Source organism: Nyctibius grandis, chromosome 4, assembly GCF_013368605.1.
Source record: "Nyctibius grandis isolate bNycGra1 chromosome 4, bNycGra1.pri, whole genome shotgun sequence".
In the NCBI taxonomy this organism is placed as follows: Eukaryota; Metazoa; Chordata; class Aves; order Nyctibiiformes; family Nyctibiidae; genus Nyctibius; species Nyctibius grandis.
Genome location: NC_090661.1, coordinates 29,515,350 through 29,543,087, shown reverse-complemented (window position 1 = coordinate 29,543,087; position 27,738 = coordinate 29,515,350). Strand labels below are relative to the sequence as shown.

Genomic DNA, 27,738 nt, shown 5'->3' with positions numbered 1-27,738 from the left:
AATAGGATTCCTTTTAGCCAACTTGAGCCATTTAGTAGGTGAGCAGTTTAAGCTAGTCTTCTAGACTCTTCCTGTAACGCTTTTCTCTCTCTGTTAACTAGCTTAGATTCAACACCTAAGTATTAGGTGGCTGAAGTAATAAATCCCACTCTTATGTATTTACTGGACAATTTATGGTAAGAAATAGTTTAAGCTCTTAACAGTACTCTTGTGCATCCCACCTTTTCACAACTTATGCCTATGAAAACTAAATTATGGCATGGAGCAATTGGAATCTCTCCTTCTGGAAGGGGATTTGGCAGATACCGAGAAGAAACTTGTGGCAGTACTTCCATATTTTCCTGGCAGTATTGAAGAGAAATTATAGAGGATGGAATCTTCCATGCTGCTCCATATAGCTGATGCCAAGGTGCTGGTGGTCGGCATACTGCTAGGTGAAGTTCAGCAAAAAATTCCTGTATTCATAGTCTCATATGAAAATATAATTTGAGAAAGATGGCCCATTCTGACAAAGGAAAACCACAAGACCACAAGCTCTGAATCAACTGCATAAATCTGATCTGTTAACTGGAAAGCTAAATTAAAAATTGAAATACTTGTGGAATAAGTGAAAAGTAGGATGAAGCAAGTTACTGTGAAAAATAGGCCGGGCACTAGAAGGAAAGTTAGGTGTTTGTAAGGTTGGTATGAGCTGCATTTCCCTGATATTAGAATCAGTGGCACACCTATTAATAACCTGTGCCTGGCACACAGACTGTAAACAAGAGTGCATAAATGTCAGTAATCAGATTGCTGAAAATACGATGGCAGAGAGTCCTCTCAAAAAGAGAAACAGAAGATGCAAAGGTTGTATGCTTCTGAAATCTGCTCTCCATGAAGAGACCTAGAAGGTCCCTGTCAAAGTACATCAGTTCATTATTCTTTTCTACTATATGCAAAGCAGCTGAATATCACTGTGGAAGTCAAGAGCTTGCTGTCCTAACACTTCCTGGTCTATGCCCTGGAGACCTAGCGTGTTCTTCAATATCAGTACCACACAGTGGATCGTAAAGAATGCAATACCAACAAATAAACTAATGAATGCCATTAAAAAGAAAAATCTGTGAAGGAAGGAAGGATGTGTTTTCATACAGACTTAGCCAAAAAGATCTCAAAGTAATTTTCTGCCATGTTTTGGAAAGCTGATGGAATATGACCTTGTCATTAGAAAATCACCAGCTGCAGGTGTGACTTTAAATTGGTGGGTTTTTTGCAACTTTAGAGTATTGGAAGACTGAAGAGAGTTCAGGAGCTTTAGGGGATGTTCATGTGGACAGTGCTGTTATAGTCTCTAAAGAATCAGGTGGGTTTAAGACAACCTTTTATTCCATGAAACGTTGTCTTTTCAACTGTATTCCTATTGTTAATTAATCAAACTTAATACAATTTTCCCATTATTTTGCTCAACTTTGTAATTAGGATCCAGCATATCATTTGATTCCCCTTTTACTCTTTTTAAACATCAAGAAAACATTCACTTTCTTTTCATACTGAGATGCTTTCAGCATTCTGAGACATTCTAAAGTGAGTGTTATGGCAGAGGTACCACCAGGCAGTTTGTTAAGGACTTTTGGGTTCAAGCTGTCTAGAGCTCTTGATTTTTAAATTGTTTATGCCTGAGGAGGTAGTGCTTTTACATTGTTATATGGCATACATGTACTGTGGGGTTTTTTTCCCCCTTGTAAATACAGAATCTATTGTTAATGGAACAGTTTGAGTTTTCAGTATCACTATTGAGAACCTTATGATTTCTAATTAGTAAATGGCCGTGTCTTTATTCCCTCTTGTGCTATGTGCTACCTAATATTAAGCCATGTGCGTTCAAATCCTGCAGGACCAAGGTAGCAGTGGTGTAATATAGCGTGTCACTGATTCACCTTTTCTCTTACTCAGCCTATCCTTCCTAAACAGATTTATAATCTCATAGCATCTTCCCTCATACCTCAAGGGTTCTGGAAAGGTGTGTACCCAGGAGCTAATTACAGAGACACATACACCAGTTGCTGGTTCACTGAGTATCTGTTAATAATTCAATACTTCTAATCTTTCTGAATGACCTCAGATTCTCTTTCTTCTCTGTATTAGAGAACATCTATTCACTTCTTTTATTTCTGTACTGGGGTTATTCTATTGCTCATCTATACCCTGGTGGTTATCTGATATGTATCACTGTCATACAAGAACAAAAGCATTGACCATGTCTTCTTAAAATTAGTTGAGGAAGTTTTGTGCATACATCAGCAAAGAAAAGGGTGAGGGGTTAATCAAAAGTGTTGGTAGATTTAACAGGTAGTGCTTATAGCTGTTATATATGTGATCAAATAGATATTGGAATTGTGTCAGCCTCTCAGGTACACCAAAACACCAGGTGTCTGATCACTACAAGCTGTGCGACATGGAAATGAATGTTGATTCTTGACTGATGTGAAGAGGATGAATGTTGAATTCTGCTCTGCAGCGTGCCACCAAAAAAGCTTTAAAGTGACGAGCAATGGTTAGACAGCACCTGCTATGCTTTGGGTCAGCAATGTTGCAAAAACAGAGTTTACATGGAAGCAACTGAATTAGCGGACCCAGAAAGACTTTAAAAGGAGGAGACAACAATGCAGTGCATGTTAACATATGTAAGGATGTTCATTCTTAGGTTACTGTAATCCAAATTCCACAAAGATGGAGCTGAGACAGCAGAGGAGGGTTTTGATGTGACTGATTAAGGAAAAAATTAAGTGATCTTTTTGTTACTTTTCACAAAAACCTGTGGAATGGGGTATTTTTGAAATTAACAGAAAGCATTGAATGGATGATAGGGTATTAACTGTTTACTTCTTCATGAGGATAGATTGTTTAAGCATCGACAATAGCAAAATAGGATTGTGACCAGACTGAGGAAAGAAAATTTTAGAGACTAATTGATAGGAGTTTGTTTATGGGTAGAAATCACATAGCAGTAAACACTCAAAATTTGTGTTACAGATATTGTAGCGGCATCTACACTTCAGAAAATGAACATAATGTTGCAAAAGTACTTGCTGAGAATAGAGATCATAAGTTTTCTTAGAGGCATGCTCCAAAAGCATCATTGTAATAGGGAGTGCTCCGTCCTCTCCTTCCCTACCCCCAGGCCTGCCTCTCCCTCCCAAAATAAATCTGTGTCTGAATGATGGAAACAAGGAGTTTAAATAGAAGACTTGGAAATAAGGTTATTTCCAGCAGTACACATTTCTGGAGAAAGCAACACCATGAGAAAAACAAAATGATCTTTTAAGATCATTTAAGAGAGTATTTTCTGCAGCTGGCCAAACTTGCAAGCATAAGAATGTGATGTGCCTAACACTATTAAGTTGTTGAATATTTAATGACAGTATACATATGATTGTGTGAAAATATTATATAGCATGCAATCAGAAATCTCATATCTCAGCTTCAGTGCGCAACTTATTACTGAGAAAAAAACAGAAACTTCTAACTTTTGTCAGTGAAGCTGTTGCCATTGTAAGTAAATATCCAGGTTAAGAAATATGTAGCCAATGTAGGAAGCTACATTAAATTCCTAGCAGTGTTAGCCCATAGTGGGTGTTAGTCTACTTGAAATAAACAGGAAACATTTCCTTTTATTAGCTGTTATTCCAGTTTATTTGCAACTGAATTGGAATAACTCCTATCCAAATGCATCTGGGTAAACTTTAATTTTCATAACTGAAATGACACTCACACTAAAAAAGCTGAGGGCAAAATTTATTCTCACATAATTTAGATGCGGCTTTCTCTACTTCCCTTATTTTCTCAGGTGCAGTGATAAGACAGTGGTTAAGAGGTTTGTGAACATGCATATGGGGTTTTCTAGGGGGTTGTTTTGTTTATTTTCAGAGCGGCTAGTAGACTGTATGAGTTTGGGTGAGGAATGGAAAGCAATGGTTCAGCTGTGAGTTATAGCTATGAATATTCTGGGGTCCTTTAAAATGAAGTTGATACTGCCTGTACTGTCCAGCCATTACCTCAAAAAAAGGAGGAAAGGCTGTTCAGCTCAGCTGAGTAATGTTTTTGTAACATTCACTGCTGCTGGTTGCACCATGGGCTCTTTTGAAAGTGTCACTGTCATTAGGGTTCTCTGTGGTGAGACAGGCCAAATTTTGAGAGGCAAATGCCAAAGTACTGTGGTTTTGCTGTTTTTAAATGCTTTTAAAAACTCTGCCTAAGGTAGCCAAAAGCACGTGTCTTACAAGAGAATTAGACCACACTGGCTATTTCTAGGATGCAGACGTCACTTAAATGTCCCTGGATTTCTGACGTAACGGGGTCCCTGAATCCCTGAGTAAATGGAAGTCCATCCCAGTCCTGACAGATTTAATTTATTTTTATTTTTAAAAGGAAAGATATCGTTATTAGGAAGAGGGGCTCTTTCTCATTCAACCTCAACATGAGGAAGAACTTCTTTACTGTAAGGGTTACAGAGCACTGGAACAGGCTCCCCAGAGAGGTTGTGGAGTCTCCTCTGGAGGCTTTCAAGACCCGTCTGGATGCGTTCCTGTGTAACCTGCCCTAGATTGGTCCTGCTCTTGCAGGGGGGTTGGACTCAATGGTCACCAGAGGTCCCTTCCAACCCCTAACGTTCTATGATTCTATGACTATTCACCAGTCCTATTCAGCAGAAAAATATCTCCAGTTCACTTTTGAGTAGCTGTGAAGTGAAGACACTTGCCCTTGACTACATCAGTGTAACAGTCCAGTCCTGAAACACTGGGACTCATCCCATCTAGACTGTCCAGAGAAGACTCAATTCTGTTGCAAATCCATGACTGACAGACATGTAATGAACTGCTGTCTAGAGGTACTTTTCTCTTGCCAGTGTCTATATGAGAACGCCCTAGACAGACCATGTCATTTGGATACCTCTCCACTTAGAGAAGAGTAATCTCACTTTACTACTAGTCTTTGTTTTCTTAACAATCTGCTGTGTTGTTTGGTGCCAGTAATTGCAATCATCTGCATCAAAGCTTCCAAGATGGCAAAGCAAAAAAAACCCACAAAACCCAACCTGTCTCATTCTCTCTTCCTTTAACCTTGAAGAAAGGAAAATTCCTTTTTCATTACTTTATAGAATATGTAGAGTATGGGCATGGTTGAAATGGTGGGAAATAATGCTGTTGATAGTGTTCCCTGTATGTAAATGAGAACTGGATAGGACTTTTTGAAACTAGTAAGTAGGCAAAGAAGTGTTATTCAGAGCTAGTACTGTGAGTTACCAACCTGTTTCAATAACGACTTTTGTTAAATGTTTGGGGTTTTATAAGCAAAATCAGAAGTAAGAGTAGCAGAGTAATAACAGTTTGTGCAACAACAATGTGATACAAGAAGCTTGCTGCACTCTCTTAAAACTTGTTTAAGGGTGTAAAGTCAGCCTGGGCTGTCATGTACCGCAACAGCTGCACCAAGACCACTGTTCTAGATCAGAACTGAGGTGCAGCTTCAGATCAAAGGAAAAGAGCCATCACTTTCAATCGCTCGGTAGAGGATTGATGAAAAGCAATTCTGCCTGTGTTAACCTTGCGATTTGATTAGCTGATGCATTCGTTTGGTGATTTCAGAATTTGATTATTTAAGACATCATTTGATTTATTGATCCAAATTCTTTGTGACCTAGACTTGGCTATAGTTAGATTTTAATTTAGATAATTTAAACCAGTTTTGGCCTAGTGATATGTTGGTTTGTTCTTAATATTTCCTTGCTAATTTTTAGAAAGAAAATCTATGCAGAGTGCATAGATTTATGTTTTGTATGTTCTTTGTTCTCTTAAACCCAGAAGCCTTGAGGGACAAAATGTAATTTAGCTATGGTATTTGAAAGATACTTGTCTCTCTTTAAATTAAATCCTTTGTTCCCACATACTGCACAATACTTCAAACAGCAGTGAAATAACACCCTGTAAGTTGCATTTTGCTCATTATAAGATTCAAAATTAACAAACAACAGGTAATTATCCACAAGCTGCTAGTTGCTCATTTCAGCGAATCTTTTCAATACATCAGTTCGCATGCATAAAACCAGGTCCTTACTGTACTGTAAACTGAGTTAGTAGAAAGGTCCATATAAATAGCAAACAAAAAGACATCTAAAACCCCAACATTTAGCTCCACTGAAATATCATAATATAATTCAAAATAACTAATCAAATTCACATATTTGGAGACCTGGTTGGAGGTCAAAAGCTTTTATATTTAATAGGCGGCTTCAGTGAAAGTCAGTTAATCCTGAAATGGTTGTGACTGAGTACGGTGTGCTAAGGAGCTAGAACAGAGAGAAAGCTGCAATAATGTCAAACCATGGGTGGGAATCAGGACTGGATTTCAGCAGAGAGGTGAAAGGCTCCTACAGATCAAGCTCTGTTCTGCAGGAAGCAGAAATACATAAAATACCTAAACATGGCCCAGGAGGACATCTTGACTCTATTGCTTGAGAATATCCAGAACGCTGTTGAAAAACATTGCTGTGTCACTGATGCTAAAACAGCCTTACAGCCTGATTTCTTCATGGCTTTTTGTCTGATTTGGTGTTTATGCCAGACTACTTCGACTTATGTAATGCTGGTGTAACCTGCCAAGGCAAGGAGGAGTCAAGTGTGTGACTTAATGACGGCAGATTCACTTGAGTAGCCAAGCATGCTGCAAAAACATGGAGGACTATAGGACCAGTTGGGTCCCTTGGGTTATTGAGTACAGCTTGCCACAGTTGCAGGCCACCCTGACATGGAAATTTAGATGACAAAGGACCACAAAACATTCACCCTGTGCTAGGAGTGCTGGAAATGCAAAAAAGCAAGAGCTGACTGTGATGCTAAACTCTCAAATTTGTGGCAATGGAGCAGAGCTGTCTTACGGATTTTCTGACCCAGGCCAAGTGTAGGAGCCAAGGATTAAGTCTGATCTCTTTTCCGTGTGCCAGTTGCATCATTCCACCTGAAAAACATAGTTACCTCATTAAGTGATGGCTTGGTTTGAACTGTATTGCAAAGACTGCTGCAGTATTGCAGGAGCATCAAACTAAAGTGGGTAACTGAACATGTGCTCTGTCTAATGCTTGTGGGAGCAGCAAAAAGTAATAGTATAAGTCCTTTTCACTAGCTTGATCTTTCTAAACATCTGAAATCAATTTTGGACAGCTTAGATAACAGTATCCCACATGCTAAGATTCTTCCTGTTTAACAGAAGACGCTGAAATGAAATTACTTTGCTTAATTTCTAAAATGCTGGTTTAAAATTTTCCAAGCAAATTGTGCTATGTACCACTCCTACCAGCAAGGAAATGAAGTACTAATAGTGGAGCATTCCTGCTGCCCTGATTTTTTGAGGAAATAAAGAAATTTGGGTCATTCTTCCTTGCTCCTCTGTAACTCAGTTATTAGACTGATTTCTAAAAAAAGAGCAGAGTTAGGTTCTAACACCAATAACTATATTTCCCATGGTTGTTTCTGCTAATGGCATAACACAATGAAAAGGTAACATGTGCTTTTAGGGTGTTTGCTGATCCCCTTCATATGAGCTGCAAATTCAATTGGATGTTCACTGATCTGCCTCTTTCCTTCCCAATCTCAAATAGCCACATTACTGGGAACAGCAGAAGCAGTGTGGGCAGAAGACACTTTGTTCAGTCTTGGCTTATGTGTTGAATGCAAAAACCATCAAGACAGGTCATTGTCCACAAAGTCTTACAGACACCAATAGATTGTGACTTTCCCTGTTTTGTCTTAAGGTAGGGGCCTCTCTTGTTTCTATTTCATCTAACATTTATGTGCAATTCATGAATGGAGCAGATGTGCAGAAAGCTCTCCATCATGGGCTCCAGAACCTTCTTTTATGGTCATTGCCTTGTCTCCTCTGCTGATTCACAATAACAGAGCTCACAAACTAGGTGGGAGAGGACATATTTTTGAGAAGAAATAGGATACAGTGTTGACTCTATTTTTAATTTCTTTCTTTTGCAACACTTGCTACCTTTCCTTGTCTTCTGGAAAAAAAAACCAACTAATTGAGAAATAAAGCTTTCAAGATTTTCCTAGCTTGCTTGAGGGTTTTTGAGCCTAAGACATAAAGCAATGTGTTTTCACACACACACGTGTTGGAAAGGTAACTAAAGTGGTTGTTGAGTGTATATAGATTATAGAGTGACTTTAAAAAGATGCCTAAGAAGAGGAAGAGAGAAGCAATCAATTAAAAGCATTATGACTTCAGGAAATGCGGGTAGAACAAGGGCTGCCCTTTTCAGGAGCGGGGAGAGAGCTTCTTGGCCTGTCAGACATGTGATGGACATTAGTGGCAGGAATTACAGACACTGCCCTGAAGAAAGAATCAAATTATCTGTTGAAGAATGGGGTAAAATGTATAGCTTTTCCTTTAACAAAAATAATTGCTTTTTTCCTTCAAGAGATCTAGCAAGTCAAGTGGCTTTAGTGTCTTTTTCTAATTATGGCCTAAACGAAACTTTCACAACTGGGTGTAAAATTGGGAGACATTTTCTTGCATGATCTAGGGGAGTGTATCCTGTATATTCCTTCTTTTGTATTATTCGGGGAGCATTTTCAGTACAGAGTTTTGGGCAGATTCTGAATGTATTTGGTCATTATTTCAGTCAAGAAGAGAAATGTGATTTGTATCTAGGACCTCTGTGCTTTGCATGCAGATGATTTTTCCTAAGATGCATGGCAATGATACATCCTTTTCTCAGAACTAGGGTAAAGTATCCCAGGCAAGAACAAGTCTGTCACACTTCAAAAGTTTGTATCATCATCAAAACTCCTCTGCCCTCCTTCCCCATGCGTAATTCTTCCGGACTGCGCTATTCATATTCCTACTTCATTTCCTACGTATAGCAGTATCGGGGCAAGCCTTTGCCAAAGATGCTTTTCTTGGGGAATATAATATTTCATATAAGGAAGTGTTGCAGTCTCTGGCCCTTGTGTGTTTGCAACTTCTAAAATATGATTTTGCAATATCAAAACTTATCTCACCCATAATGATAGAAACTTTCTGGAATTCAGTCCTTTGATTACCCCTTGCCATTTCTACTTAGACTTTTGGTCTGCTTTTTTTCTGCCTTTGCTTATTTCCTTTGCAGAAGTAAGCTTTTTTCCTCGTAGATTCAGCAGTCTGCCTCTCATGCACGTTGGGGCCACATGGCAGGTAGAACAGCCAGTGAGGATGTGTGGGGATTGTGCTAGGGTGATAGGAAAATGACCAAGGAGATCTGAAGTTGTTATCTGAACTCCCAGTGAGACCTAAGTTGTAGTAGCACATGTTCAAGGTCTAAGCTTCTGGCCATAGAAGTGCCTCTTGAAGTTTTAAAAAATAATCTGTAAGGCTTTCCTAACTCCAAAAAAAGCATTGCATGGGCACAAAAAAAGTAAATTTTATCAGTTAGGGAAGCATTGATCACATGACTAATATTAATCTCTGCATAACTGCACGTTTTCATGACTTTCTCTTTTTCACAAAGCAAATGTAATCAAGTCTGAGTCACTAGTTTATGCAGGCACACGCATGCATATTTGCATGCATGCTCAGTGGTACCTCTAGATAAAGGCTATAGTAATCTATGTGAATGTAAGTATCAATATGTACTCAGATACTGCCTTCTTATGTGGAAGCTCACCATAATAATGGTGTGGTATATTTTTGCTTTATCAGTGGGTTTAATAAAGAGTGGTGGGTGGGGCTTCTGAGAAAAATAATCCGAGGAGGTCACTATTTTATGGCAAAACACAAGTGCTGCCCCTCTAAAAAGGCATAGGTGTTGTACCTCCCTTACATGGTTACCCCAAGATCTAGCTGCAGTCTTTGGCTGCTTGCGTATGAGGACCTAAAGAAGTAGCTTTGCTACAATGTAGTACTAAGTTTTGTTATGTATACTTTACCACTAACAATCATGTTATGTGTTGTAGTTTCCAGGAGGTACCATATCTAGTCTTCTGCTCGGTAAAGCAGGAATTGACATCACAGCTCTTGACAGCTGAATACTCACTTCGGGAGTCCAGTGATGTGTACTCAAAACAGTGGGCACTACCTAAGGTTGATAGCTTATTTCTTGCAGTTCTTTTAAAAAAAAAAAAAAAGGCATTTTAATATTGAGTGCAACTCAGTTGTGTCTGTCTCTTCTCTCCTAGCATATGTGTTAATTTCTCTTTTTCCCATGCATCTTTATTTGCTGTGACTTTTCTTCGTTGTCTCTTGTCTGAGAATGTGAGGTCATCTGAGCTGGAATTTTGCCTTCCTCTACATTGGATAGAGCCTGTTCCTATTTATCTGTTATCGATGTAGAATATATTCTTGATCAGAGCTTCTGCCCATATCTAAACTGTTAATAATCAATGGAAAAGCTGAAAATGGGACCCAGTTCTTCAGGTCTTGAGGGTTTCTCTTCCCCTCCTGTATTTCACAAAAGATGTAGCACACAGCTCTGAGAAACCACAGCCTCATATAGCTTAAAAAAGAGGTGGCCAGCAGCCAACTTTCAAATAAACACTCTCTGCTCTTTCATTAAAAGAAAACATTATCATAATAATAAATTACAAGTCAAATGGTAAAGGTGTCTTTCCTTGTATACAAGATATTATCCTTTGAAGTCATAGAGCCTAGAGTGATTTTCACATGAGGGTGACCAAGTAGGAAAAGGGAAAAAGTAAATAAAACGGTAACATTGGTTGTTTTTCACATTCCTCTCCTGGTTATAGAAACACATGTGTTTGGATAACAAGTTTCTTGTTACCCACATCTTTTTCTTTCCCTGAACTTTAACGCCCCTTATTCTTTATTCGATGTCTAGGATATGTTACCTTTCTGGTATGCCTCTCCATATTGACAAAAAGGTTAACATTGCAGCTGTACCTTTGTGAAACATTTTGAAGTCAGATATTCTATTGAAACTCTTGTTGATGCTGTTGTAAGAAAGAGTAGGAAGCTTGCCAGTGAATCTAACTGAGATAAAGGAGAAATTTCATGAAAGAGCTGAGAAAAGGCCAATTTTTGTCCCGGTCCTGGATAACAAACCTATTAGATGAACGAGACTGCTAATAACAAGTCCTACGGATTATTGCTATTTTTCCTTTTTTAAAACAATGCAAATAAAACTGCTCACTCATAGACTAGTACACTAGCACTTGTAGAATGCAGAACTGGATGGTCAAGATGGGAAGTCAGGAAAGGGACTTGGCAAAGCAGCATGCAAGTCTGCCTCGTTCTACGTTTGAGCCAACAACTATCTTTGGACTTTGTGATCACAAAGTTTCTTGTGCTCTGACCCCTTCCAGCTCAGTTGGGGTCTTTATCTGCTGCTGTCAGGGGTTGTCTTTGGCAACTGCTGACTGGCCATCTCTATCACCATGTATCGCAATGTATTTAGCTTTGTAGATGCTAGGAAAAAAACCCAAAAATCTTTTTTGTCCTTGAATTTACTTTGGATTTTTGGGTTCTGAACTCTTTTAAGGGATTCCAGACACTTGCTCTTCATACAAATTGTACAGTTGCTATCTGTTAAAGGTTGCTATTGACTGTCTCTTGGAAATTCTGATGTTTACTTCTGATAGCTTGGTAACTGGGTGACATTCTTGGTGAAGTCTTGCTGTTCTCATTTCCTAGCATGTTAGTGTTTTATTTGCTTCCCCGTTCATTTGCCTGTAGGTGTAAAGACATCAAGCATAGGCAGTAACAATTGCATTCTCCTCTTTTGTGAGTCTGAATTGGTAAGTGATGAATGATATGTTGCAATAACTGTCAGGTCACATTACTCACTATTTGTCCAGCTCACTTATCTTGATACACTGAACTTCTCTTTCAGATTAATTAACCAAAATGAGAACTGTAGCCATAACTGTAGTAATCAAAATGCAGTTTACAGTGTTTCGCTATGTTATTACTGTGAAACTCCACTTCAGAAGAAATGTTAATAGTAGTAGCTCGATAATAATAGGTACCATTTCTGAACAGGTCTATTCCAGCATCAGACCAAAGACAACCACCAATATCATGGTTCTAGCAAATCTCTCTCATTCTACACTCTATGTTCTGTACCTACTGCTGACTCCTCCTCTGGATGCTTTTTTCCAAGCACAAGTATTTGTGCTATATTAGAATAAGAGATTTGAGCCTCATTCTTACACTTTCATACTCGGATCGGTACTTTAGATCACACGTCATGCTTCTGATACATTTCAATACTAGGAAGACAATAACTGGGAGCTTTTGCTGCTGCAAGAATTTTTGCCTTCTTTACAGAGGCTCTTCATGTACCAGCACAGCATTAGAAGTAGCCATGTAGCTGTAAGCGTCTTTATATAATTGATGGTTTAACAGCATTTTCCACAGTGGCTGAGGAAAAATCAAATAGCTGGTACCTCTGCATCTCCCCACACCCCCCTTATTAACTACTCTGCTTAAGTTGTATGTGGAGTTTTCGTTTCTTTTTTTTTTTCTTAAAGCTGTTTTTGGGGTAGAAGTGGTTTCTTGGGTTTGATTTACTTTATTTTTTTAAATGATGAATTTACAATACCTATGAGTTTTCTTTTGGATAGATTTTTTTAGACTTTTCCTAATCTCTTGCTCCTTCTTGGGTAGAAGTGAATGTCATCTCTGGGGCAGTCTCAGGAGGGACAAATAGAGGCTCTTGTAATAGAAGCAACTAACTAGCAGGCTCTTTCAGTCTTCTGTCTTTCTATAGGGGTGGTGTAACCCCTTCTTCCCTCTTTGTTTTTCATTAAAATGAATGTGACAGTAGAGCCTGTTTTAAAGAGAATAGGTAAAGGCAAGGATAGCCCAATCTTCTTAATAAAGCAATCATTAGTAAGGGTGTTGAAAGAAAAGGAGCTAGAGGAAGTTCACAGTGTTGTATGTTTACTAGTGATTCCACAAGGAGGATTTTGTGATTTAGAAGACAAAATACAGTATGCCCGATAGCAGGAAATCACAAACAATGTTCTTAAAGATTGGTATGGTCAAATGAAATGGGCACTTACTCTTTACAAATGAGATTATGCATATTAGACTGTCCTTTTTTGATTAAACATGAATTTTTCAGCTTAAAATATGGCATCTGGTTCTTTCCCAAAGAGGTAGGTTCATTTTTTTTCTGCCACATTTGTCACTGACACATCTTGGAAAAAAAAGTATATATTGAGCTGGTTGGTTTATTTATCTTCTATTTAATTTAATATCTGGGTGTTTTCTCATTATTAAAAACAGATGTGGTGAAATATTTTTCTTGTTTCGTTGCTGGGCAGACTGTTGTGCAAATGGTTTTGGGTGTGTGAATATTACATTTGTGTGTGAGGGCACAGTGCAGAACCATGCATGCTCTCTTCAAGGCAAAATTGTATTGAGAAGCACTTTGCATACAGTTTGTGCAGGGGCCTTTAAGTATTAGCATGGAAACTGCCTGGGAGCACGTAAGTTTTTAGGCATTTCTTTTCTGCTACTAGTATCCTCTCAGTGTTGCAGAATTCACTGCTAGTCATGTTCTCTTCAGCGAAAGGATGGAATTATGTGTCATGTATGGATTAGTTTCCAATCCCTCAATAATTTCCTAACAGATTCATACAGAAGTTGAATATTGGAGAAAAGCTTGTAGGATTCCATGGCCAAGAGTCCTGGAGAAGCAAATTAGTGTTGGCTGTGATAGTTCTTCCTTCTTCTTTAAATGAACCAGGAGTGTTGATAAGACAACAGTAACAAAGTCTTTGCGTCACACTTTCCCTTTGTTTTGCTAATAGCACCTTCACCAAGAGGTTGATCCCACCATCTGTGTTGTTATACACAGTGACTCAGAGGGCTAATAGGAGAGTAGGAATGGGAACCCTGCCCATGAGTAGCGTCTCTGCTTGACACAATGCTGTGGTGTGAGAGCCTCTGTTCCTATCTGGGAAGAGTTACCAGAGAAAGATGTGTATCTCACTGCTTTTAATGATGTGTGGAGCATCCTTATAGCTGACTTATGCTGGTATGCAAGGGTTAAGTTCTCAAAGGGGAATTCTTAGATGATGAAAAGCTCTTGGCAGTCATCCTTGTGTCAAAAGTAGATCAAAGAAAAAAGATGTGCAGGAAATGTGGCTTTGTGCTTGGATAGCCTCTGTGAGCAGAGCAGCCCCTGAGGGATTCTTGGAGCAGTGCATAGGTTTAGAGCATTCCTAAGGCTGTTCCTAGTAAAACAAGGATGGAAAGGAACATTAAGTAATCTCAAAGATCAAGGGAGCTCAAGGACAGCTTAAAGTCACTTTTGTCCTCTCCGCTTAAGTTATGCTGTGTGAAATCAAGTAATTGAAAATAGTTTTCTTTTCACTAAATTGAATTCTACAGGATCAATTCCACATTCATTGTAATAATTCAGTCGAAACCTGAATCTGAAAATTATATTTCTTTCACTTTCTTGCTGGCACACAATTTCTCTTTTGCTGCTAACTGTTGCACTGCCATGTCATGGAAGCTGAAAGGCAGGGACACAGAACTCCTGCAACAGGCCACAAAATGCAGAGGCATCCAGAAGCTGGTAGATGAACATCCCCAAGAGGGCAGCTGTCTAGCAATTATGTCTCCCATTTCTCTTTAGCCTAATTTTATTGGTCACTCTGGGCAGTTCACAGAGGGTTTTTTTGGCATCTTAGCATATGAGTTTGTAGAAAACTAAATATTCTCTCTCATGGGAAACTGATTTTGGAAATCTTGTTTCATTTCTAATCATGATGAAGACTCAAAATCTTAATATTTTTCACAAAACAAATTGTTCCAAATTTATGACTTCATCAAAATGAGTCATTCAATATGGCAAAGTCTGTTCTGAAAGCATTAAAATATTTTACTTCAGCTAGGTATTACACCATTTTGCTGCATTAATGTTACAAACTCTGAACTCCGAGATGATTACAGAGGAAAGGAGACACATTTCAACCTTAACAAAATGCTATAATAGTTTCCTCATGAATATTGGAAGATATTCACCGCCAGGGGAGGTTCAGGTTGGACATTAGGAAGAATTTCTTCTCAGAAAGGGTCATTAGACATTGGAACGGGCTGCCCAGGGAGGTGGTGGAGTCACCATCTCTGGGTGTGTTTAAGAAAAGACTAGACATGGCACTTAGTGCCATGGTCTAGTTGACATGGTGGTGTCAGGGCAATGGTTGGACTCGATGATCCCAGAGGTCTCTTCCAACCTGATTGATTCTGTGATTAGTATTTCCCATTAAGTAATGCAACTGGCATTTTCATATAAAAGCATGCCATGAGAAAATAGCCACTGCTAAGCAGTTTTTTGTCATCAGCAGAGAGTGAGGCTGCGGCTAGTCGTTTGAGGGAGCCCTTCTCTTCTGCTTTCTAACTATTTCTGCATCTACAAGCTTTGTATCCTTCACCGTCTCTCGTGACTAATTATGCCCGTCACATCTATATGTGTGAATTCACATATACATATCTCCTTTTAAGCTGCAATTCAAAAACCCTATAATGAGTGCTGTTCTGAAGGAATAAAACAATTCTATTTCTTCCTCTTAATTTATGCACAAGAGCACAACAGTTTTGAAGTGCTGTTCCCTTGGAAGGCAAAATATATTTCCATCATGGAATCATAGAATGGGTTGGGTTGGAAGAGACCTTAAAGATCATCTATTTTCAACCCCCCAGCCATGGGCAAGAACACCTTCCACTAGACCAGGTTGCTCAAAGCCTCATCCAACCTGGCCTTGAACACTGCCAGGGAGGGGGCATCCACAACTTCTCTGGGCAACCTGTTCCAGTGTCTCACCACCCTCACAGTCAAGAATTTCTTCCTAATAGCTAATCTAAATCTACCCTCTTTCAGTTTAAAACTGTTACCCCTCGTCCTATAACTATATGCCCTTGTAAAAAGTCCCTCTCCTGCTTTCCTGTAGGCCCCCTTCAGGTTCTGGAAGGCTGCGATAAGGTCTCCCCGGAGCCTTCTCTTCTCCGGGCTGAACAGCCCCAACTCTCTCAGCCTGTCTTCATAGGAGAGGTTTTCCAGCCCTCTGATCATCTTCGTGACCCTCCTCTGGACTCGCTCCAACAGCTCTATGTCCTTCTTATGTTGCACCCCCAGAGCTGGACACAGTACTCCAGGTGGGGTCTCACGAGAGCAAAGTAGAAGGGCAGAATCACCTCCCTCAACCTGCTGGCCACGCTTTTTTTGATGCAGCCCAGGATACGATTGGCCTTCTGGCCTGCAAGCGCACATTGCCAACTCATGTTAAGGTTCTCATCAACCATTACCCCTAAGGCTGCTCTCAATCCATTCTCCGCCCAGCCTATATTTGTCCTTGAGATTGCCCCAACGCACATGCAGGACCTTGCACTTGGCCTTGTTAAACTTCATGCGGTTCACACAGGCCCAGCTCTCAAGACTGTCAAGGTCCCTCTGGATGGCATCCCTTCCCTCCAGTGTGTCGACCACACCTCCCAGCTTGGTGTCATTGGCAAACTTGCTGAGGGCGCACTCAATCTCACTGTTCATTGTGCCAGCAAAGATATTAAACAGCGCCGGTCCCAATACCAATCCCTGAGGAACACCACTCATCAGTGGTCTCCGCTTGGACGTTGAGCTGTTGACCACAGCTCTGAGTGCAACCATTCAGCTAATTCCTTATCCACCGAGTGGTCCATCCGTCAAATTCATGTCTCCCTAATTTAGAGACAAGGATGTCATGCAGGACAGTGTCAAATGCTTTGCACAAGTCCAGGTGGATGACATCAGTTGCTCTTCCCTTATCCACCGACACTGTAACCCCATTGTAGAAGGCCACCAAATTTGTCAGGCATGATTTGCCCTTAGTGAAGCCATGTTGGCTGTCACCAATCACCTCCTTATTTTGGTGTGCTGGTTTTGGCTGGGATAGAGTTAATTTTCTTCATATTAGCATAGTTTCCAGGAGGATCTGCTCCATGATCTTGCTGGGTACAAAGGTGAGACTGACTGGCCTGTAGTTCCCAGGGTCTTCCTTTTTTCCCTTTTTAAAAATGGGGGTTATGTTTCACTTTTTCCAGTCAGTGAGGACTTCACTGGGCTGTAATAACTTCTCAAAAATGACAGAGAGCGGCTTAGCAATTTCATCTGACAGTTCCCTCAGGACCTGTGGATGCACCTCATCAGGTCCTATTGACTTGCACACCTTCAGGTTCCTTAGATGGTCTTGAACCTGATCTTCTCCTACAGTGGGCGGTTCTTTATTCTTCCAGTCTGTGCCTTTGCCTTCTGTCACTTGGGCGGTGTGGCTAGAGCACTTGCTGGTGAAGACATCATGTATTCCTTCTTGATTCTGCTTTGGAGCTGCTTGAAAACCTCTCTTAAGAGTTGGTCACATGCCCCTTAATTTTATTCATCTCAGAGTTACACCTCTAATGTATATGCTATGCTCCCTCTGTAATGATGGTTCTTTGACAGTTTGTTTTAGAACAGGTACCTTAGGGTGCAATTTCACATCCCTTTCCTCTAATGGCAAAGCCAGCTTGAAAGGCTTGCATCCTTCCTCTCCCCCAAGCTTGTCATCCTCCTGTTTTTGACAGTGTAACCATTTGTGTGGCCCAACTGTAAACCAGACTGAAAATATTGAAAGGTTAACTTAAAAAATTTAACCAATGAGAAAAGAAATTTTCCTTAAGAATGGATGGTGGATTTATTGCAGAAAAAATGAAAAAGTGTTTTAATATTTGAAAAGGGAATACAAGGTTTCAAGAATCAAAAATTTTTTTTTTTACTTTTTGGTTCATTGAACAGTTCTGATATTTTTTTCTTTTTTTTTTCTTTTTTTCCACTTCTGTTTTGGTCAATTTTTAAAATCCCAAGAAGGTCCATATTTCCTGTGAGAAAACCACAGTTATGCCTCTCTTAACTTATTTTAAATGTTTCTTTCCCCATTAATGTGTACGGAGGAGCAAGGGAAGAAAAGGTACCAAATTAAGAGTTCAGTATTTGGAATTCTGCTGTCTCAGACACAGATGTGATACAAGCAGCAAACGTATTTTTTACATGCCATCACCCTAGGAACAGCCAACTTTCAGATGCAAGGCTGTAGCTCAGACCACTGAAATTCTACCAAGAAAACCAGAAGTTGATTTTCAGTGAAGCTTTAGGTCATATGGACAAATCACTCTTATTCAGAACCAACATTGGTACAACCTGTGTTAGCTGTCAGTATGGTGTCTATACACAGCTAGCAGAATGGGAGTAGGTGCCTCTTGTGCTAGCAATCACTGCAGCCTGAACAGAGAAGAGAAAATAAGGAGGAGAGCAGAATGGAGCTCTCCCAAACAGGGCACCTCAAATGTCCTTGGAAAGCCTTCAGACAGTTGGGTAGCATATGATTGATTCCTGGCAGCTTTAATAGAGGTAAGACAAAATGCAAGACCTAGCCCTTATTATCTGTGAGTAATAAGCAGTTAGTATTATAAAAACAGACATATGAGTAATGAGCAGCTGTGCTATAAAAAGAGAAATCTTTCTAAGTTAATGTGATAATAAGTGCACACATGAGTATGCACATATATACACCACACAATTAGTAGATTAGGAGGATGCAGTAGATGGCGTATTTTTAGATTTCAAGAAGTGTTTTTTGCATGCTATTTCTTGACTGTAATTAAAGTAGTCATTCACATCTATTTCAGTAGATGAGCATGTACACTAAAAACTAAATAAAAATCATAATTAGCAAGTTGCTATTCAAAGGCAATATGCCAAGTTAGGGAAGTACTATCAAGAGGAGGACCCAAGAATTCCATCTTGCATCTTATCTAATAGGTAAATTTCATGAGAAAAATGTAGATGGCATGGGCAAAACTGTTTCTGGGTAAGTTCTGTCTAATAGCTGTAGCACAGTGGTGGAAACCTGCAGTGTACTGTATTTGGTGCTGGAGCTTAAATAGTCTTTGTTTTTTAAGTGCAGTGTAGTAATTTTATTAGAAACAAGGATTTGAGGCTTGGAAGGATGGGTACACACTCTACAAAGCATTGGAGAGGATAAAGAGTGGTTGGACAACATGATTCAGGAAACATCACTGTCCAGCGAAGGAACTCGCCTCGAGAGCGAGGAAATAAGAGAGAAAGCATTTTGTGTAACTGGTGGCGACCAGGAAGCAGGCATGCTGTGAGCAGTGGGAAAGAGGACTATAGGAATTTTGTACAACTGTAAATGTCTGGTCATTCTGTATGTCATGGAAACTGCAGATGATCTTTGGCAATCCAAGTGAATATTATAACAGGGAGTTGCTCAGTGCCTGGTTGTGAAAAGCTCTTCAGACTGATGCACTTACCACCCTTCAAGGAAGATTCTTGTCAGCAGGTGGGCAAGGAGGTGGCATTCTGTCTCTTGTGGATGGGGTACCAGATAGGATTGCAACAGCTGAGTAGGTTCTGAAGTAAATAAGCAAGGAGCTACCAAGAATAGTCCATACTAGCATAAATGACTGGTTTTAGTTTCACAGAATGTAACTAATTTTTAGAAATCTTCTAATGGTGCCAAAAAAGGATGTACAAAGTACGTTCTTAGATGCATTCGTGTCCTGCACATAAAACAACACAGATGGTTAACAAGAAAAAAGTCTGTAAGTATTCTGGTAGCCAGGTATGTTGTATAACACTTGGGTCTATGAAATGCATGTCTATATTCTCTGGGGAAAAGAGGCTGTATGGTTTGACTGGCCTCCAGCTCACTGGAGGGGAAGCAACCTTCTAGGCTTGGTAGGCCTGACTTGTTCGGATAGTGTTAAATTAGCAACCAAGGGAAATGATAGACAAGTGAGGAATAAAAATCACTTGTTTAGCAGAGAGTCAAGGTGTTGAGATAAAATTAATCAAGGCACCAAGGACTGAAAGAGGAGTTCTTTAATTGCCTACTGCCAACATGATGAGGCTGGCTAATAAACAAGTGGCAATGGAATGGAATTACTAATTTCTAAACCTAAATGCTGATAAACTGGAGTTTCTCAGACTGGGAGGGAATGTGATTGGAATCAAAGGACAGAAGTAGATTGGGAACAGCATAAAATGGCAAAAATGGCATTTCCTCTTCCCCAGCCATTGAATGAAATGATCTTGAAGGCCAAAAGATCAATTAATACCTAAAATAAAGAAACCTTGATGTGCTTGATGACTGCTATAGGCTGTCAAATACAACTGAAGACCTGGATTAAATATGAACTAGCCCGTTGTGTGTAAGGGGAGGAAAGAAGCTTTTCGTGTGCATGTGAAGCCTTCAATACAAGTGGCATATTGGAGGTTTCATTCTGCCGGTATGAGAGCATCTTTGCAAATGTTGAGTAGATGACAATATCTGAATGCAAATTATCATATCACATATTAGGATATTGTCTTAGAGTTATTCTCAGCAAATAAAGAATTGAGGTAAGAACTGAGCTCAGAACTAAACCCGGATGTTTTACAAGTGGAAGTGATTGTGGCTTGAATACACACTTTGAAACAGAGTAAAATCTGAAGTGGTCTGATATGTACTTCAGCCTAGATATTCAAATAAATGGATTTTAGTGTTTAAATAACATCTGAAGTGCTATATCTTGGTATGTCCAGAAGAGGTAAATCTCCCAAAGTTTAAAACAATTTCACATTAACTCAGTTGAAAGAAAAGCTGTGGACAGAAAATGCAGCTAATAATTGGGTTGTTTGTGTAAATGGCTAGAAAGCCACAAACCTATAGCTGTGCTATACCAGCCAAGCACAAGCATATAGCTATGCTGGTATAACAAATAAGGAAAAAAGTATATTGCTTGCAGTAAAATGAAGTTGAAAAGTCAAAAGTTTAGCAATAGATGAAGAAAGCAAAAGAAATTAAGAAGAAACCAGCAGGCGAGTTAGGAAGTCTAAGGAAGTTTTCCAAGTGCATTAGTAGCAAAAACATCTTAGCAATTGTATGAATCTGTCATAGATGTGTGGGGTAGGTTTGTCAATAACAGAGACAAAAAGAAAGAGTTCAATAAATATTTCTCTTCTAGGAAAAAAAAACCCAACAATTGATGCTTCAGTGTCACATAGAAATAGTGCAGTATTTTTCATAACAACATAAAGATGTTGTGAAAAAGCAGATATTAAAATGCCTGGTTTGTAAAACAACTGGTCAAGACAGCTTGTGTTCAAGAACTTTGAAAGAACTTGCTAAGGAGCTTTAAAAGACATTCGTGTTGAATTTCTCAGTAAGTGTTGGGATACTGAAGAAATTCTGGAGACCTGGAAGAAAGTTAACATTGCATTAATATTTAAAAAGGGTAAATGGAATATACTGGATGGCTGTATTTAATTACATATGCTGATACACTCTCTACTCTTGTGAATAAGACTACTTGGTAATAGAAAGATTGCTCCCTTAATATCAGTCTGAGTAAAAATATCAGAATACTTGATATAGGATCAAAGAACTAGAAAAGGATTTATAATTACATATCAATCTAAAGGGCTTATTTGAAAGGACTTCTTGTTGTAGTGTCATTTTTATAAATGAGTTTACAAGTTTGACAAAAGTCATAGTGTGGATGTAGGACATTCTGACTTCAGTCACATACTTAGATTGGTAACTCTTGATATGTACTTTAGTGTATGCCTGGGCTGGTACAAATCACTATGTCACATGTAGGTTTAAAATAAAAGTATAAATAAGAATCATTGTCGATTAACTCTGCCTGTAAGTTTCCTGTAAGGGTAAGTTCTGGGCTGTGTGCTGTTAGCAGTTTTAGCAGTAAGTCAGAAGACACCATAAAAACTGTACTGATGATCTGCTGATAACATGAAGAATAAGACAGGAAAAAATACGGCAGAGTTCAACTCACCAATGCAATAAAACCAGGTATCTCAAAGGGAAATAGTATCAATATGGAGTGTGGGAATACCTGTTCTGGAAGGAAATACGCCAGAGAGAGGCTTGATGTCATAGTGGATTGATTTTGGCCCAAATGACTGATGAGATTGTTGCATGGATAAATAGGGAGATGTCAGGAAGGAGCAGAATGGCCATTCTGCATAGCATGCCATCAGTGTACGCTGATGTCTGCCTTTCAGCAAGTACCCTGAAAAACTGGAGAGGGCTCTAAGAAGATCCTAAAGTATCACCTAAGCTTTGGCAAAACTGCATTTTGTAATGTTGCTCCCATTTTGACCATTACCTGCAATCTATCTGGACAGAGTACAAAAAGTATGACTAAGTAAGCGAAGGACATGGGGACCAACCAACTAATGAGCAAAGAATAGAAGAGTTTAATAGCAAGTAGCAGGAGATCGCAGTGACATTTTCAAGGTGAAAGGTTAATAACTTAAAGCTGTAAATACTCATGAAGGAGAGAGAATATTTATTGAGCTGAAAGTGGAGGTTTAGGAGTAATTGAAAAATACTAAGATAGGTAGCAGACAAAGAGTCTTCTTTTTGTCTAGTCTGACTTCCTGACAGTCAGATCTATTAGTCTGTACATTATCTTCTCAAAGAAGCAGTGAGAAACACTGAGTTGCTATTTTGATATTAGGTGGGGAAAAGCACTAGAAAATGCTCTAAAGGAAATTCCTGGTTTGGCAGGAAGATGTCTTGGCTGACCTGGAATTGATTTCCCATCATGAGTTCTATAAGTATTTTCTGTAATTTTCTTATCTGCTGCAAATTTACATCAGGATTCAGGAAAAATTTCAGCCCTGCAGGTGTCTGAATGCTTTTTCCTGTAAGATACTGAAAGAAATGGAATTACCTTCTGAGTGCTGGAGGCTTCTGATTTTACTGTGTTCAATTACACAAAAAACGATTAATTTGTGCTGTGATGTTAAAAGATCCCTTATTTTGCTTTGACAGTTGAATATTGTTACATTTACTGTTTCTTCCTGATCATTTTATGTTCCTTAATGGCAGACCTAGCTTAAAATCATGGATCTCCTTTCTCCATCTTTTATTTCTTTTCATTTAAATCATTGCCTTTTGCTGATCAAGACAGAGAAACCTTGTAGTTAATAAGAGATAGTCTATTATTTGTTTAACGCTGAAATTCATGTCATACAAGAATTGCATGCAAGCATGTATGAGAAGATATGATGTGGGGTTATTGGAATAATCTCTGGAGTTTCCAGTTTCAGAAGAAAGTGAAGAAGAGTTTCTTTCAGTGACTGTGTACACTAGATTTTCAGTTCAATCACAGAGGTTGAATGAGTGAGAGAGAAAAATAATTGAGATGTAAAGTAAGAGTGTAGGCTGGACTGGAGTGTTACAAAACCACTATCCAGATCTCGTGCATGGATTCAGCATAGTGAGTCCTCGTCTGCTCAGTCATAGCCAGAAATTCTTTGCTATGAGGAAATAAAAGAATGGGGGTATATTTCTGTGGGTGCATATTAATAAATACCTTGCCTATCACTGGGTCTAGGGTCTTCTGTCCAAATATATTTTGTCTCTCGGTGAACTCAGCTGTAATGACTGCCTTTCCTTCCTCTCATATGCCCAGTTCAGTAAGTGGCACCTTCCCAGTGTAGGTGAGTAGGGTTGTTACCAGGCATTTGAATGAACCCTTTTGGCTTTTTGCCAAAATTGATTAGGATGTTCCTGACAGTCTGCACAGTGGATAATGTAATTAGCAGACCAAGTTTCATGCAGTAGTCTTTGTGACAAAGCAGTTGTTAAGTTTTAATATATCTTAATACCAGACCAGCAAACTTCATAGACACTTATCTCAACGGTACAAAAACTTTTGTACCCTGTCTGTCTCAGCCATCACCAATGGCAATGGATATTTTTTTCACACTAAAGCAGTAAATCCATGTTTCAAGTAGCTTAGGCCTCTGTTCATGGTAGTCTGCCACTGGAACTTGTGTTTGCTAATGGGAAAGACAAGGAAAATCCCAAAGGTGTTTATGTAACTGAGGAGGGGGGAGTGCAAGTCAAATATTTTGATTAAGTTTTAGTTTTATCAGGAGGAACACCTCTAGCAGAACTTCTGTCGTGACTGTACTGTGTTTTGTGGGTCCCATGATATTCAGGCTATTTCCAAAATACATGAGCAGCTTGGAGCATGTGAGGAGTGGGTGGAACAGACTTTACAGAAAGCCCTGAGGGAAGTAAATACTGAAGCTACAGCAGTGCTTAACAAAGATTGGGAGATACAGAACTGAACATCTCAACAGACACAGAACGTAAGTTGGGAAAAGCAGACTCAAGTTGTCAAAAGGTCTTGATCTCTTTCCACGGCAGAATTTCTTTAAATATAGTGAAATAGATTTGTTTGCAATATGTGATTGATTTTTAGCATGGATTTTTTTGACAGTTTTAGGAAGATATTCCTGCATTGTTTTTCATAAGGCAAGCCAAGAAAGCCAAGCCTTTCATAAGACTGGCTAAACAAGGATTCACATTCTTTTGGAGGATTTCATCCCATTATTGAAGATACCTTACTTAGCAGACCAGTGTCAGTGTCTTATATACAGCACGGAATCAGCTTTTCAAACATTAATGTCCCTACATATTTGAACACAGAGGTAGGAAAAATGTAGTGTTTGACAACTGGTCTGTGGAGACCACAGTTCTGTCATCAGTACAGCATGTGTGTGCTGCAGTATGATGCTATTCTGTTCTAAAGTTATCCTTTCCTTGGAACCCCATGAAGACTGATGGCTGTCTTTAGTACTATAATAAAACATGGAGAAATACAGCATTCTCATGCTATGAAGCATTTTACTCACTGTGTGATGCACGTTGTTATATATATTAAAATGAAAATCATTTTAGCAGTTTAAAATCACAGAATCACAGAATGTGAAAGATCATCTAGTCCAATCCCCCTGACAGAGCAGGATTACCTAGATCATATCACACAGGAACGCGTCCAGGCGGGTTTTGAATGTCTCCGGAGAAGGAGACTCCACAACCTCTCTGGGCAGCCTGTTCCAGTGTTCAGTCACCCTCACCGTAAAGAAGTTTTTCCTCATATTTATGTGGAACCTCCTGTGTTCCAGCTTGCACCCATTGCCCCTTGTCCTGTCAAGGGATGTCACTGAGAAGAGCCTGGCTCCATCCTCATGACACTTGCCCTTTACATATTTATAAACATTAATGAGGTCACCCCTTAGTCTCCTCTTCTCTAAGCTAAAGAGACCCAGCTCCCTCAGCCTCTCCTCATAAGGGAGATGTTGCACCCCCTTAATCATCTTCGTGGCTCTGCGCTGGACTCTCTCTAGCAGTTCCCTGTCCTTCTTGAACTGAGAGGCCCAGAACTGGACACAATATTCCAGATGCGGCCTCACCAGGGCAGAGTAGAGGGGGAGGAGAACCTCTCTTGACCTGCTAACCACACCCCTTCTAATACACCCCAGGATGCCATTGGCCTTCCTGGCCACAAGGGCACATTGGTGGCTCATGGTCATCCTGTTGTCCACTAGGACCCCCAGGTCCCTTTCCCCTCCGCTGCTCTCCAACAGGTCTGTCCCCAATCAGACCAATCAGACCAATCCCCAAAATCAGACCAGATACTGCTGAAAAACTAAAAGCAGTTGTAAGTTTGAAAAAGTTGAACATATATTCAAGTTTGGGGATTTTCTTGTTTTTCTTTTTCTAGATCCTTCTGTATGTTTTCAATATTACTGTTCAAATTAGTTCTGTTGAGAATACCTTAGCTGTTATCAATGTCATGTATATACATCTTTGTCTCAACTGCAATTCATGTGAATAGGATTCCTGTGTCCGCTGACGTGATTTCACATTTGCGTATGGCTGAATTCACAACCCACTGGCTGTGGTTTGAAAGCAACTAATTTTCATCTCTTTGTCTTTGAATACCTTTTGAAAACGAATATATTTGTTTTGGTCAACTTGTTTATGATTCCTAGAAAAGAAAAGACCAGGGAAAATCTTAAATAAAGATTACTGCCTGCTTAGTTTGGGACTTCTGTATTTTCATGTGCACAGGCTAAAGAAATAAAAAAGCCATTGTTGGTATGAGTTGTTCCAAATAGAAGTCAGAAAATATTGAATATTTAATTGTCAAAAGTACTACAATGAATAATAATTTTGGTAAATTTGTTTTACTTTGAATAACAAAAAATTTGATCCAGAAGAACACCTCAATTTAAAGCCAGCTAATCTTAGCGTGCTGGATTTAATATTCACATTAGTGAAGTAGAAAATAATTTCTGTGGCCTTTTATATCTTCTGAGATATTTGTCTTTTCCAGCACAACCAAACTTTACATCAGGACTCGTAAGATTTGATCTGAGTAAAAATGCTCAAATGTGTGCATATTGGTGTCATAATTATGACCACGTCATAGCTACCAATTAAGATTTTTATAGATATATGATGAAGAGATTGCTGCGATAGAGCAGTGCAGGCAGATTAGTAAGAAGGGTATTGGAGAGAGTATGTATTACTAGATATCGGATACAAGAAAGTAACATGATTCCTTTGAAAATCCATGCTTCGTGCCTGGCAGTAAGAAAGAAATCTGTTCTCTGGATGTGTGCAGTGATGCAAAGGTTTCATTAGCGTTAGTTTCAGATGGGGCATTGTTCTTGTGTGGTGAAGATGAGAGCACTCATGCAGGTCCTCCCGTAAGATTGCTGATAAATCCATGTCCTGTATTGTATAGCTAATGTATTTTACAGCTGAACACTTCTTCTAATCATAGAATCATAGAATGGTTTGGGTCAGAAGGGATCTTTAAAGATCATCTAGTCTAGTCCCCCTGCCATGGGCAAGGACATCTTTCACTAGATCAGGTTGCTCAGAGCCCCGTACAACATCAGTGCTTTAGAGGTGTAGTTGTTGGCAGGAAGCTATATGTACTGTTACTGCAACATGGGCACTACTGGAATATACGGTGTCTCTTTAGAGGTCATATAGTGTAAAAATGGGAGTGGACAAAAAGTAGTAAAGAACACATTAGTAAGTGAAGTATTTCGTTGTAGTTGTATTTCTGGGAAGTGGTAGGGCTGTTTTGAAACATCATCGGGACAGAGCTCCAGCAGTACACTGTAATGAGGGTGGGTGTAATATAACAGGGCTTTGTTGAATATATGTTCATGTTTAACAATATCAGAGCATGGTTTTGTGTAGAAACACCAAACTCTTCCGCTGTTTTTTTGCTTTGTTGTAGTTGTTGTCTCCTGTTCTGGATCACATGACGAAAACTCTTCTTCGTCAAATCCACCTCAGAAGCTCTCCCTGATAAAAAACAGGATGGTGTCACTGGATGAGCCTTCTAAACCAGGTACTACAAGTCCTCTTCCTTACATCCTCCTTATTTCTACTTCAGAATTTAGGTGCAAGACAGATGCTGGCAGTCACAAGGACCCTTTACCAGAAAGCTGTGTCACTGGCTTTCTGACTGGAAATGGAGCAATGCCTCAGAAAGGCCAGTGTAACCTTAAGGGAATCCCTTACTTCCTAATAAAAACCCCAAAAACAAAACACAGAAAATAAGAAAAGAAAAAAGGGGGAAAAAAAAAAAAGAAAAAGGATAATCTTTTCCACCAGTTTTGGGTTTGGGAGTTCTTGAAATAAAAGCTAATTAGTGGAGCTGCTTTCCAGCAACTATAGAACAAACTACCTTTCTTGATACCAAATGAAGACTTTTTCAACTGGAATTTTCTTTTTTAGGCTTTTTTAGGCACTGTAAAAGCCCAGTGAGCTGGACAAAATGCTTGTGAGATAGGTAGGAGGAATTTGGTCTTACTGTGGTGCCAGGATAGATGTA

General features: G+C 39.3%; 1 protein-coding gene across 1 annotated transcript in view; it reads left to right on the top strand.

Annotated features, from left to right (window-relative positions):
* The window catches only part of LTK (leukocyte receptor tyrosine kinase), a 101,738-nt gene that overhangs the window by 18,599 nt on the left and 55,401 nt on the right, over nt 1-27,738 (top strand). Inside the window, exons 2-3 of the mRNA XM_068397354.1 lie at nt 25,603-25,610; nt 27,139-27,252. Of these exons, the coding sequence (XP_068253455.1) occupies nt 25,603-25,610; nt 27,139-27,252 (122 nt within the window). The remainder of the gene's footprint in view (nt 1-25,602; nt 25,611-27,138; nt 27,253-27,738) is intronic.